The 13097-nt window shown below is 39.2% G+C and overlaps 1 protein-coding gene across 2 annotated transcripts; it reads left to right on the top strand.

Moving 5' to 3' along the window:
- The first annotated feature begins 1980 nt into the window (after nucleotides 1-1980).
- On the top strand, nucleotides 1981-13054 carry thbs1b (thrombospondin 1b). 2 transcript variants are annotated; one of them, XM_084431702.1, is made up of 23 exons: nucleotides 1981-2146; nucleotides 2255-2345; nucleotides 2771-3330; nucleotides 3410-3485; nucleotides 3859-3945; nucleotides 4034-4143; nucleotides 4264-4389; nucleotides 4872-4968; nucleotides 5962-6135; nucleotides 6225-6401; nucleotides 6482-6655; nucleotides 6740-6867; nucleotides 7274-7426; nucleotides 7516-7734; nucleotides 7826-7933; nucleotides 8376-8535; nucleotides 8815-8933; nucleotides 9535-9769; nucleotides 9855-10082; nucleotides 10451-10722; nucleotides 10809-10906; nucleotides 11004-11143; nucleotides 11232-13054. In XM_084431702.1, exons 2-23 carry the CDS (start codon nucleotides 2282-2284, stop codon nucleotides 11237-11239), a joined length of 3513 nt encoding a protein of 1170 aa, XP_084287828.1. In that variant the 5' UTR covers nucleotides 1981-2146; nucleotides 2255-2281; the 3' UTR covers nucleotides 11240-13054. The 2 variants fall into 2 exon arrangements, with proteins under 2 accessions (XP_084287828.1, XP_084287827.1); XM_084431701.1 differs by having other exon boundaries at nucleotides 3856-3945.
- The last annotated feature ends 43 nt before the right edge of the window (nucleotides 13055-13097 follow it).

Raw genomic sequence — 13097 nt, 5'->3', positions numbered from 1 at the left:
ACAGCTCCGTATCTCTCACCTTAAAATGTGTGTTCAAATATTTTACGCTTCGGTATAGATTTTCATGCACGCAAGTTAGACATAACAACAGTCATGCTAGTCGCCATATGGGGACTACAAGGACTGAAAAGTCCAAGTGTAGACGTGTTTTTTATGCTGGTTTAAAAAATTTCAGACTTTTAAAGTGTCTTAAGTTATAATTATGTGTATGACTTATATCAACCTAACATTCTTGTATCTTTGGGTAAACAAGTAAACATGATTGTGGATTTTAACTGAAGTTCTGATCTGATTTTTCATAAATGTAAGGCAAGTTGTCTCAATTTTACTATAGCAAGTTGTCAGATGCATTTTAAATAATATAACTTTATACAAATGTACAATTATAAAAAAGGGTTTTTATACAAATTAATTATTAAACATTTATTAATTACAATATTGATTTGTCGGCATGAAGAGAGAGTCGGCATGAAACGGAAGTTGCAATTGTCTTTTCCGCCCTATTATGACATTTATCTGAATTAAACGGCTTCTCAAACAAGAAAAAATGTAGCGCACAACTTGATTTTGTCTATTGGAAATTGATTGGATCATTGAGGTTTGCTCTAGAGTGGTTTAGGTATGACTAATTCGCCGTGGTTCCTGAATCCTTCGAGATTTTCCTATGGGGTTTTAGAATGGGGTTTTTCAATTTATGTGTAAAATAAAGCCTGCGGTAAAGATAAGTTGACGATGATCTGACATTTTGTCCTACAGCGTAATTTACACTCTTTGTGTAAATCTTGAAGCATTTTTGAAAATGTATGTTTTTTATAAGTAACTAGATAAGGCAGTTTGGGATGTGTAGAACAAAACGCAAAAGTATCGTCAAGTTATGTTTACCACAGGCTTTATTTTACACATAAATTGAAAAACCCCATTCTAAAACCCTATAGGAAAATCTTGAAGGAGCCAGCGTCATGAAGTCTTCCAGGTTCTGATGTCATACCTGCACAGATCTATTGCTGTGATGTCATGTGAGTGACATGTTTTCCTGGTAAAGACATCATCAGTGAAGGGAAGTCGATGCAAGAGGGACGGGAAGTTATTTTGATTAAAGAGGGTGCACATAATGTTTTTTTTTTATATGTCCACAGATAAATCTTTTATAATAATACAATATTACATAAAAAATAATAATTGTCCATTTTAATGTCATGGTGACTTTAAGGTTACGTTTTAAACAATTTAGAAAATTGTGTTTTATTGTTTCAAAGTGTTTTTGCAAATAAGTCAATTCATGGCAGCTTAACAACGTCCCACATATAGCCTAATGTGACAAAATACCCCGTTATTAACTGATTTTACGGTTTTAAGTTGCTTTAACCGAAAAACAACAGCAACATTTATAGAAATCAACATTGGGACACATTTGAGGAGAACCAAGTGCTCTAATAAACACAGAACGGCCTCTAGCGGAGACGCAGGTTACTGCAGCCTTTTCTTCACGAGCATCCTATCAGATGCTGCGAATGGTACCGAGCACTCAGATAAAGCGTTATAAGAAAGTTATAAGAAACACTTTCTCGAAAATAAATTAGCCACTTGAACATGAAAACGTAGCTTTGGTCATTCATTATAGATGGCTTGAAATAAAATACAATATGTACACAAGGTCAGGGTAGAGCCTTCTTCAGTGCCTTTATGAAATAACTGGAATTATTGAATGACTTTGCAAGAAGCCGAACGTCGATACAAAATATCAGGACCGCGGCAAATAAAAAGGCACCAAACGGAAGCAGCGGTCATGAAAAGCATAAGTAGCTATGTATGTTTATGGAATGTGTTCGTTGGAATGTGGTGCGTTTTTCCCCTCGTGTATAACTCAGAAAAACTCTCTGTGAGGTAACGCAAGCTCGTCCCTTTTTCCTTCCAGCATCTGATTGGAGGAGACGCGTGCTCAGGAATGTCATGAAACTATTTAAATAGCACTTTGTTCTCTTTAGTGATAGTTAGATTGACCACTGTAACTACAGCAAAGTAACATTGAGTGCTGTAGATCGCGAATAGAGAGGGAAATCATTATTTTGAAACGACATTTGATTGACGAATCTTAGGAATTATATCACTTTTCCCTGGATTTGCTGATGTTTTAAACGCGGTAAAGGTTCGTTTTCCTATTCTTTTTTTTTTTTTTTTTTTTACCATTGATTGATCAACCTGTTCAGGTTACGTTTTGCTGAATTTTCTATAACTTATACCTTTATGATTCCAGATTGGTAAAAGAATAATAAGTGACAAAATGAAGTCAAGTGCAATCTTTTTGCTACTGATGCTTTGGAACTGCGAGAGCGCGAGAGTCGCAGGTGAGCGAACTAGACCAACTGATGGAGTTTAGCGTTTGTGAGTGCTGCTGTGTGGTTTATTGTATAACTAGCTGTTACATATTAAAATAATAATTGACAGTCACTTGTAAATTATCGCAAAATAAACTCTAACGAGGTCAAAGGGTTTTATGTATGAGTTTATTTTGGCTTTCTATTGGCTACTTTTTGGCTTTCTATATATTATCCCACTTATTTTACGGCTTCTTAACAAAAAAATATATATATTATAATAAAATACTGATTCTGATTCATGAGCGGTCAGTTATATTTATTCAGAAAATTTTGACCGCTGAATTGACCTATCAGAATCAAGCATTCCAAAGAGCCGTGTAATAAATTCAAAAATATACGTTACAGTTTAGTACATTATAATGAGATTTCGTTCACTTCTGAATTCCTGGTAGAAAGTCGAGACGACAACAGTGTTTACGATCTGTTTGAGCTCGTCCAAGTGCCGAGGAAAAACCACGGGGTCACCCTGGTGAAAGGCGACGACCCGTACAGCCCCGCCTACAAGATCCTGAACCCCGACCTGATTCCCCCGGTTCCCGAGAGCGCCTTCAGGGACCTAATCGATTCCATTCATGCCGAGAGAGGATTTCTGCTCCTGGTCAATTTCAAGCAGTTCAAGCACACACGGGGAAGCCTTCTGACCGTGGAGAAGAATGACGGCTCCGGACCCGTTTTCGAAATCGTTTCTAACGGGAAAGCCAACACTCTGGACATTGTGTTTTCCACTGAAAACAAGCAACAGATCGTTTCCATCGAGGAAGCGGATTTGGCGGTGGGACACTGGAAAAACATCACTCTTTTCGTGCAGGAGGACAGGGTTCAGTTCTACGTGGGATGTGAAGAGGTTAACACTGCGGAGCTTGATGCTTCGATCCAGTCGATCCTCACTCAGGAGACCCCAGGTGTGGCGAGCTTGAGGATCGGCAAGGGCGCAGTAAAGGACAGGTTTATGGTGAGTGGACAGTTCAATGTATGAATCTTGTTGCATGGTAAATGCAGCGAGAAGCATTAATAACTTGTGGATTTTTTAGGGGGTGTTGCAAAACGTGCGTTTTGTGTTCGGAACCACACTGGATGCGATTCTGAGGAATAAAGGATGCCAAAACTGTAAGTGTAATTCCGAAAACATGCATGCGAATCAAGAAGAAAAGATGATAAATGAAATCTTTGTGCCCGTGTTTATTAGTTTTCTTAAATATGAATAATATTTAAACTAATTATTTTATTCACTTAAAAAAAATAAAAATAATTATTGACAATTATTGAGACAGAAAATTATAGAAAATAAAAAAATGAAGAAGAAGCGCATCACGTCATCATTCCACTTGCATTACATTTTGTGCCAGTGAATGAGCAATAGTAATACAAGATAAAAACTTAAAACTGCCTCCATTCACTGTCATCATTAAAGGTTTCCATTAGCTCAATCATTTTTATAATAAACTTTAATCCACCTGAATGCCCTTTCCTCTTGCAGCAGTTATGACTGATATCATCACCCTTGACAATCCCATAAATGGATCCAGACCTGCAATCAGGACTGATTACACTGGCCACAAAACAAAAGGTAATCCTTCCTTTTCAGTAATCCAAATGTACAAAATATACACGTAGGTTGAGAACGTGAATGCAATTTAAAAATTTCTCCTATGTAGATCTACAGATGATTTGTGGCTTCTCTTGTGAGGAACTGGCTGGCATGTTCAAGGAACTGAGAGGTCTTGGTGTGGTGGTGCAAGAACTGTCCAAAGAACTCCGCAAAGTGGTGAGGAGTAAAGTTGCTGCATGTTGATATATTAAACTATATATTGAACTTGTGTAGTGGACATGCTGTAGATTAACACGCTCCACATAATCAAACCCCAATGTTTGTTTGGTTTTCCAGATGGACGAGAAAAACGTGCTCATGAATCACATTGGCATTCATGCTGGTGTCTGTATTCACAATGGAATCGTGCACAAAAACAGGGAGGAATGGACGGTGGACGATTGCACAGAGTGCACTTGCCAGGTAAGAACCCAAGACATGTTAGACTCTCAGAGCTGCCTGCTCTGTCATTGAACCACTAATTAGTGTGTTAGGGAGATGAGAGCAATGTCACTGTAGGAGCTATGATACACAGTACTGGTCTTAGTCTTGTCCATTATGGCAGACTTAAGCTGGGTGTATCCATTTCCCTAAACTGCCTAGCCTCTAATTAAAAGTGGGACATGGATGTAACTAAAGGAATACAGTCAACTGAACAAAATCTTGTAAACTAAATATTTTCATGCCTTCAGCCTAGTTTTTCTGCAGTGCCACATCAACACTGAGGAATATTTACATGCCTAATTGCACGGACTTAAACACAACCACACTTTACTTCAATCAAAATTGTAATGTTGAATGTGGTGTTGCATTACAGCCAGAGACTATTGTTTTTAATGTCATATGCACTAGTTGTGGCAGATCCTTTAACAAATGATTAATGAGAGTCATTTTGTCAACCGCAGAAGTCTGCAACAGTGTGCCGCAAGATTTCGTGTCCCATAATCCCTTGTGCAAACGCCACAGTGCCTGATGGGGAATGCTGCCCTCGTTGTGGAACCCGTAAGTGCAACTGAGCTGCTTCACAACAAATTTTAGACACTTGTAATTGAAATCATACACTACAGTTCAAAAGCTTAAGGTAAAAAAACTGATACTTCAGCAAGGACACATTAAGTAATCAAAAGGCATTTACGTTGAAAAAAAATTACATTTCAGATTTCCATTTGTTACAAAAGATTTCTATTTAAAATAAAATCAAAGAATCACAGTTTCCACAAAAATATTTAGCAGCACAACTGTTTTCAATATTAAAATAATAATAAAAGTTTCTTATACTTCACAATATTACTCTTTTAACTGTATTTTTGATCAAATAAATGCAGCTTTGGAGAGGAAGAGATTTATCCCTAGGCTAAAAGCCATGTGCACAAACTGTAAATGTACATGCGGAAAAAATATCTTTGGTGTAAACTTAAACGTATTGTAAAAAGAGCAACATTTTGACTTTTAAAAGCTTTTGCATTGAAAGAGCTGTTGCTACCCAAACATCCACAGTCATTGTTGCGTCACACAATAGACTTTAACTGAAGTTTAACTAATGAATGGAACACTAGAGCTTTGTGCATCACTGAATCGCTAAATGGCCATAATTGTCTAAATTGGTTAAAGAGAGGTGGAAAATTGGTGCTGTTTGGCAGAGACTCAAAAAAGAAACCGCATTCTCCTCACGTCTTGAGGCCTTGCCATGCATAGCAAGAATTTACATTAATATCAGCCTTAAGTGTTTGAACTTATGGCATAATCAAGGGTGTTTGCAAATACCATTTCCACATTTGGAGAAGGACTCAAAGGTATCCCTGTGCATTAAGTACACTGACATTTCCCCAGCATTCCAACTGCTTAGTTCATGCCAGGGTTCCCTGGAGTGCTCTGTCTCGAGCTGCCCAGGCTAAATTGAGTCCATTAAGGCCCAGTATTAAAAGCTTTTCTCCATTTTGCTGCTTTAGAAAGAAGGAATAGCTCTGCTATTGTCTTGTTTTGCTCTCTCGACAGCGAGCGACTCCGCTGAGGATGGCTGGTCCCCCTGGTCTGAATGGACCCATTGTTCTGTGTCTTGTGGAAGGGGCATTCAGCAGCGCGGCCGCTCTTGCGACCGCATCAATAACAACTGCGAGGGCACGTCGGTGCAGACGAGAGACTGCTACCTCCAGGAGTGTGACAAGCGCTGTGAGTGGTGTCCAACGACAATAAGCGTCTACAGTTTTTCCTCACAGTCGAGGGGAAAAGTAACAATTTGCATCTTTCATTTTCAACAGTTAAACAAGACGGCAGCTGGAGTCACTGGTCACCCTGGTCGTCCTGCTCGGTCACCTGTGGTGCTGGCGTTATCACTCGCATTCGTCTCTGTAACTCTCCAACACCTCAAATGGAAGGCAAAGATTGCCAGGGTGAAGGTCGGCAAACCGAGAGGTGTGAGAAATCACCATGTCCGAGTAAGTGAACGCCGCGTGTAGTGTTTAAAAAAATTAATAATTGAAAAATCAAAAAAAAATGATTGCATATTTTTTCATAGTCAATGGTGGCTGGGGACCATGGTCACCCTGGGACACTTGCTCCGCTACCTGTGGCGGTGGCGTCCAAAATCGTAAGCGTCTTTGCAATAATCCAGTGCCCAAGTATGACGGCAAAGACTGCGTGGGAGACGCAAAAGCCAGCCAGCTTTGCAACAAACAAGCCTGTCCAATTGGTGAGTTATAGTGTCACTCAACCCTTCAGATGGTACTAGTCTGTGTTTCCAAGTTAAGTCAATCACTTATGTGCATTTCCACAGATGGATGTCTTTCAAGTCCATGCTTTGAAGGAGCCCAGTGTACAAGCTTCCCAGATGGCTCCTGGAAATGTGGAAAATGCCCCACAGGATACACTGGCAATGGAATCAACTGCAAGGATATCAATGAGGTGCAGTCAAAAAGTCAAATCACTTTTAAAATTATTAGGCCAGGTTTCACAAACAGGGTTTGGATAAAACCAGGATTAGGCCCTAGTTCAATTAGGACATCTAAGTAGGTTTTATAAATGTGCCTTAGAAAAAAACATTACTGGTGTGCATCTTGAGACAAAACAATGGCAGTGACAAATTTTAAGATATCTCAGTGCAAGTTCAGTAACTTTCAGTTAACACAGTTACATTTTCAGTTGAAACAGCTCAAACATGGGCCTTGCATTGGTTAAAGTTAATAGAAATGTAAAAATAGAGGAAATCAGCATGCATTGTTAAATGTCAAATATGTGATATGCTTATGCTCTTATGACTACAGTGCATTGGGATGCGAAAATCTCATTATTCATTTTCTCTTCATTACAGTGTGAGGATGTCCCTGATGCCTGCTTTGAATTTAATGGAGTCCATAGGTGTGAGAACACAGTGCCGGGCTACAACTGCCTGCCATGCCCCACTCGCTACACCGGCCCACAGCCGTTTGGTCGAGGAGTGGAGGACGCTGCTGCCAAGAAACAGGTAAATGAAAGAACACAGATAGATCACAGATTACCAGCGTGCACCTGCTCATGAACTGATTCACGCTGACTGATTAATCTTTGCCGCAGGTGTGCACGCCTCGTAATCCCTGCCTCGATGGAAGCCACGACTGCAATAAGAACGCTCGCTGCAACTACCTGGGCCATTTCTCAGACCCTATGTTCCGCTGTGAGTGCAGACCTGGCTTTGCTGGAAATGGACACATTTGTGGAGAGGACACTGATCTTGATGGCTGGCCTAACGCTGATCTTGTGTGTGTCGAGAACGCGACCTATCACTGCAAAAAGGTTGGCATATAATGGCTTCATTTGTTATGAAAAAAATACAAATAACATCATTGTGACTATTTTAAATGTTCATACTCTATTCTTTTTGAAGGACAACTGCCCCAATCTTCCCAACTCTGGGCAAGAGGACTACGACAAGGATGGAATTGGCGATGCTTGCGATAATGATGATGACGACGATGGCATTCCTGATGACAGGGTAAAAAATATAGTTGCAATACTGTCCACTGTATATATTCCACAGATGCTCAATCCAGTCAAGTGAATATTTGTTCATTTTGCACAGTGCATGAATGAAGAGAAAAAGTAAAGCCGTTTGAAATTCAGGCTGAGGTGTGGAAAAAAAGTGCTGTGTAAAGTAAACTCAGTTTCTCTTGGAGACAAACCTCAAATTCCACCGAAGAAGTACCTTTCTGAAAGACCTGCAGTGTATCTTGCTAATCCAATATTATCCTTGGTCCAAATCCTAAACTAAGGCTCGCTTTTATCGTTGCGCTCCTCTAAATAGACCTACACAGCCGCAGCCAAATTACAAGCCTAACATCTAAAAGAAATAACCTTCGTGTGAGAGGGCCCTGTGAAGAGTTGCTTTGCCATATTTCTCCATCTGAAGTTCTGACCTGTGGTCTCTTTTAAAATAGGACAACTGCCCACTCATCTTCAACCCAAGACAGTACGACTATGATCGCGATGACGTGGGAGACCGCTGCGATAACTGCCCGTACAACAGTAACCCAGACCAAACTGACACTGACAACAATGGTGAAGGTGACGCCTGTGCTGTGGACATTGATGGAGATGGTACGAAATTGCTCTTTATTTATCCATACATGGGCCATTCCTTGACAAACCTGTCAAGAAAATATCCATAATTCACAAAAAAATGTTTTTTTTTTCATTATCACATTGTCAAGACTCTTTAGCATATTTTACCCCAGCAATTATCAATATCATAATAAATCCAGATTTTTTTAAGTGAAATATGACCTGGATATTTTCTTGACAGGTTTAATGAGAATCCTCTCTTGCTCAGAGATAAATGTCATTCAGTCTTCACCATAATATCATTCTTTTTGACAGGTATTTTGAATGAGAATGATAACTGCCCATATCTATACAATGTCGACCAGAAAGACACTGATCTCGATGGAGTCGGTGACCAGTGTGACAACTGCCCTCTGGAACACAACCCAGATCAGGTATGTATATGTATGTGAGACTTAGAACGAGTGAGTGAATATAGCAGGTGTTTTCAAACCATTATATAATCCACATAGATCTATGAGCTGTTCAGTTCAGCTGCTAAAAAAATACCCAGAGGGTAGTCTCAGTCTTTACTAAGCTATGTATGGGAGGAGTAAATCCTCTTCTCCTTGAAGCCAAAGCCACACGAGAAAGCAATAGGAGGTTTTTCAGGTACACTCACTAGTGTTCAATTAACCCAAAGGATATGTGGAGGTAAAGAATGGTTATTAGTGAGGAGTGAGAGATTTGCCGTTGGGTTTATGCATGCCCTGTCGGCACTCAATCCCTGCGGATCACACCTGTGCCATGGTTAACTGAAGAGAAGGAATGCACCCCTCCTTTCCTCATTAGACTCTGAAATGTGACTGTGGTAGTGCCAAGCTTTAAGAACATGAGATTACTTTTTGAGAAATCCTACACAGATGGGCCAACTACAACAGAACTTTTTGCCTTTTAGAAAAAGTGGGAATATTTTAATTGAGAAAGCCATAGAGATTCACTTGAAAAACAGTGGGATTTAGATGCTTACTGATTCTGCGCTCTCACTCTTAACAGCTCGACTCTGATTCGGACCGCGTTGGAGACAAATGTGACAGCAACCAGGATATCGATGAGGACGGTCACCAAAACAACCTTGACAACTGCCCGTACATCCCCAATGCGAACCAGGCTGACCACGACAAGGATGGTAAAGGAGATGCCTGTGACTACGATGATGATAATGATGGCATCCCTGATGACAAAGACAACTGCAGATTGGTTTTCAATCCAGATCAACTGGATTCTGATGGTCAGTTTTGCCTCTAAATATTCACAACTATTGCATTTATTAATGTAAAAATGTATACTTACGAGTTTAACTTCTTCATTTGTAGGCAACGGACGTGGCGATGCCTGTAAAGACGACTTCGACCAGGACAATGTCCTAGATATCTATGATGTGTGTCCTGAGAACTTTGACATTAGTGTTACAGACTTCCGCAAATTCCAGATGGTACCTCTGGATCCCAAGGGCACTTCTCAGATTGACCCCAACTGGGTGGTGCGTCACCAAGGAAAAGAACTGGTTCAGACAGTCAACTGCGACCCCGGCATTGCTGTTGGTACGTCTAGTCTTATAATAATAAATAAATAAATAAAAATACAATAAATAGAAAAACCTTGCACATCTAAAAAAAAAAACTGGGCAGTGTGTAAGATAAAAAGTAATATCATAAATAGAGAAGAAAAATCCCACAGTATTACTGCAACTTTAATGCAACTTTTTGGTCAAAAACTAAAATGAAAACCAACTGAAAACATTTTAATCTACTGAAATAGAAATAAAAAATGAATGTAACTCGCAATTGCGAGAAAAAAAGTCTGAATTCCCTTTGTTATTTTTTATGCTGTGGTGGAAACAAGCTTCCACACATGTACAAAGAGTAAGCAACAACAAAATTCTGACCTGTTTTTCTACATTTCTTCAAAGGTTTTGATGAATTCAATTCAGTCGACTTCAGTGGAACATTCTTCATCAACACAGAGAGGGATGATGACTATGCCGGCTTTGTTTTCGGATACCAATCCAGCTCTCGCTTCTATGTGGTCATGTGGAAACAGATCACACAGACCTACTGGTCCAGCACACCTACCAAAGCACAGGGTTACTCAGGGCTATCAATCAAAGTGGTGAATTCCACCACAGGGCCAGGCGAGCATCTGAGGAACGCCCTTTGGCACACCGGAGACACTCCAGGACAGGTACATCTCACCGAGGTCACTGTGATGAAATCAGGTTTGAAAGCAGTCATACGAGTACCAACATTTCTGAACTCAATTCATTTTAGGTGCGCACACTGTGGCATGACCCGAAGAACGTGGGATGGAAGGACTTCACTGCTTACAGATGGCACCTGACTCATAGACCAAGAACTGGACATATGAGGTATATTTTAATTTATATCTCCTGAGGATATATTGTTCTTGATTTGTCCTCTGAGGATATTTTAACGTGCTAACAACATTTTCTCTACAAATTTCAGAGTGGTCATGTATGAAGGCAAAAAGATCATGGCAGATTCTGGCAGAATTTATGACAAAACGTATGCAGGCGGAAGACTGGGTCTCTTTGTCTTCTCACAAGAGATGGTGTACTTCTCAGACCTCAAATACGAATGCAGAGGTGAGTGTCAACACATCCCATAGGCATCCAAATAATTATTTACATACTCTATAGCATTAACACTTTCTGTCTTTCGCTTCATTTTCAGATGTGTAATTGCACAGTCAGGAAGTTTATCAAAGAATGCACCTTTCCATATAATTATGTATTCCGGGCAAAGTCCAGGGACAGATTTGACGCTACTTGTTCTGCTCGCACACTGGTGGAGTGAGAAAGCAGGAGGTCAATTTCAATGTAATTGTCACTGGTTGGGATAGAAAACAAGTGGCTGCCGATTCAGAATATCTGGACTCCTCCACCATTAGCAGGTAGAGCAGAAGAAAGTCTTCCTCGCTTTGCTTAATTGGGAAGACTGAGATCTCTCTCTGAAAAACCTCATTCGGCTCTGTGTGGGAAGAGCTCCCAACAGACAGCTATGCACTTCAAAACCTTTATTCTCTCTCTCTCATGTGTTTTCATGCTCTCTTCCTGAAAAGATCTCCAAATTATTGCTACTTAAGAGAGAGCAAAACCCTTTTAAAAAGATTACTATTATAATATTCAGTATTTTATCAAAACCTTAAACCGATTTCTTGACTAGGAACAAAGCAATGAGAATGTTTTAAGATATTGAAGCAATCAACAAATTGTTAAACAAAATATATATACATATTTTTTTTTTTTGCTGACAGTCTAAGCAGGGGATTTTTAAGAGGACCAATCTGTCATTTGTTGAATTTTATCTAAATTTCTGTTTGTCTATTTAAAAGTTTTGCTTGGCAGTGGCTCATCTTAAGCATAATGTACATTCATAAAGGTCTGGCAGGAGATAACTCTTGGTTTAGTGGGCATAGTTTTCTCAGGGCTAGATGGTTAAACCATTTTAACAATACATTAGAAATGGCATAATGAAAGTTTGTATGAAGAGCAATTGGACAGACCCAGGATTGAAGATTTGATTTAGCCACATACGGATACTAGATTACCAAGTACTCTAGTCTTCTTCTCAAATAAAATACAGGGTTTTATTTGAGATGCTAATTTCTAAGGGAATGTTGAGTTTAAGTCTTTTAGACTTCTATATTTAGCACTTACAAAAATGCTTTTCGCATTTGGCTAGACTGTGCTGTGATTTTGCTTCGAGAAGCACAAGAGAGGGTCTTGCTAAAGATAAGCCTCGTTAAAAAACAACTATTTCAACATTTAAAAGAAAAAAAAAAACTTCATAACCAAGGGCCTGTCCAATACTACTCGTCCAAGCCTTTCCAGTCAAGAACCATTCATCCATCACTTCCAAAGGAGATGATCTTCTGACCTGTTTGCCTTTTCTGTAAGAGAGAGAGATAAAGGAAAACTTTAATGTACAAATATTACCTCATTGCTGTTTTGTAATTTGATCAAACAAAAGCTTTTAAATACTTATTCCTTTGCTTAAAGAAAACAAATTGGTTGCCTTATTGCTACTGTAGCACAAGTTGTAAATAGTATATAGAACAAACAGCCAGCCCCACATCCCAATGGAAAATAGAGTAAAACGGGAGACAAACATTTTTTTTTAGGAATACATTTGCCAGTGCTTCAATGTCCAGTACCTTTTTTTTTTTTTAAAGCTGATAAATTATTGCTCTATTTGTTGTCTCTGTTTGTAAGACTGTTTCATATGTGTGTGTAGATAAATGCTATTTAAATAATTTATCATGGAATGCCACCTGAGAAGGACGCATTTCCATCTGTATAAACAGTTTGCACACTGACGTGAGGATGTTCTGTTCTTCATTGTTTGTATCTTTATTGTGTTGTTATTTTTGTACATTTAGTGATGCTTGACTGTAAACATTTTTACTTAGTTACACAATGCTATTTTTATGTTATAGCAATTATTTTGGTACATACTTCAGAATAATAAACAGATGATAGACATTGTAAAACAGATGTTTATTGGCTGTGGCTGCTTTTTATTACTGCGTGTTTGTGT

This window comes from Rutilus rutilus, assembly GCF_951802725.1.
Source record: "Rutilus rutilus genome assembly, chromosome: 15".
NCBI classification, from domain to species: Eukaryota; Metazoa; Chordata; class Actinopteri; order Cypriniformes; family Leuciscidae; genus Rutilus; species Rutilus rutilus.
Note: the sequence above shows the minus strand (reverse complement) of the source record. Positions and strands in the feature narration are given on the sequence as shown.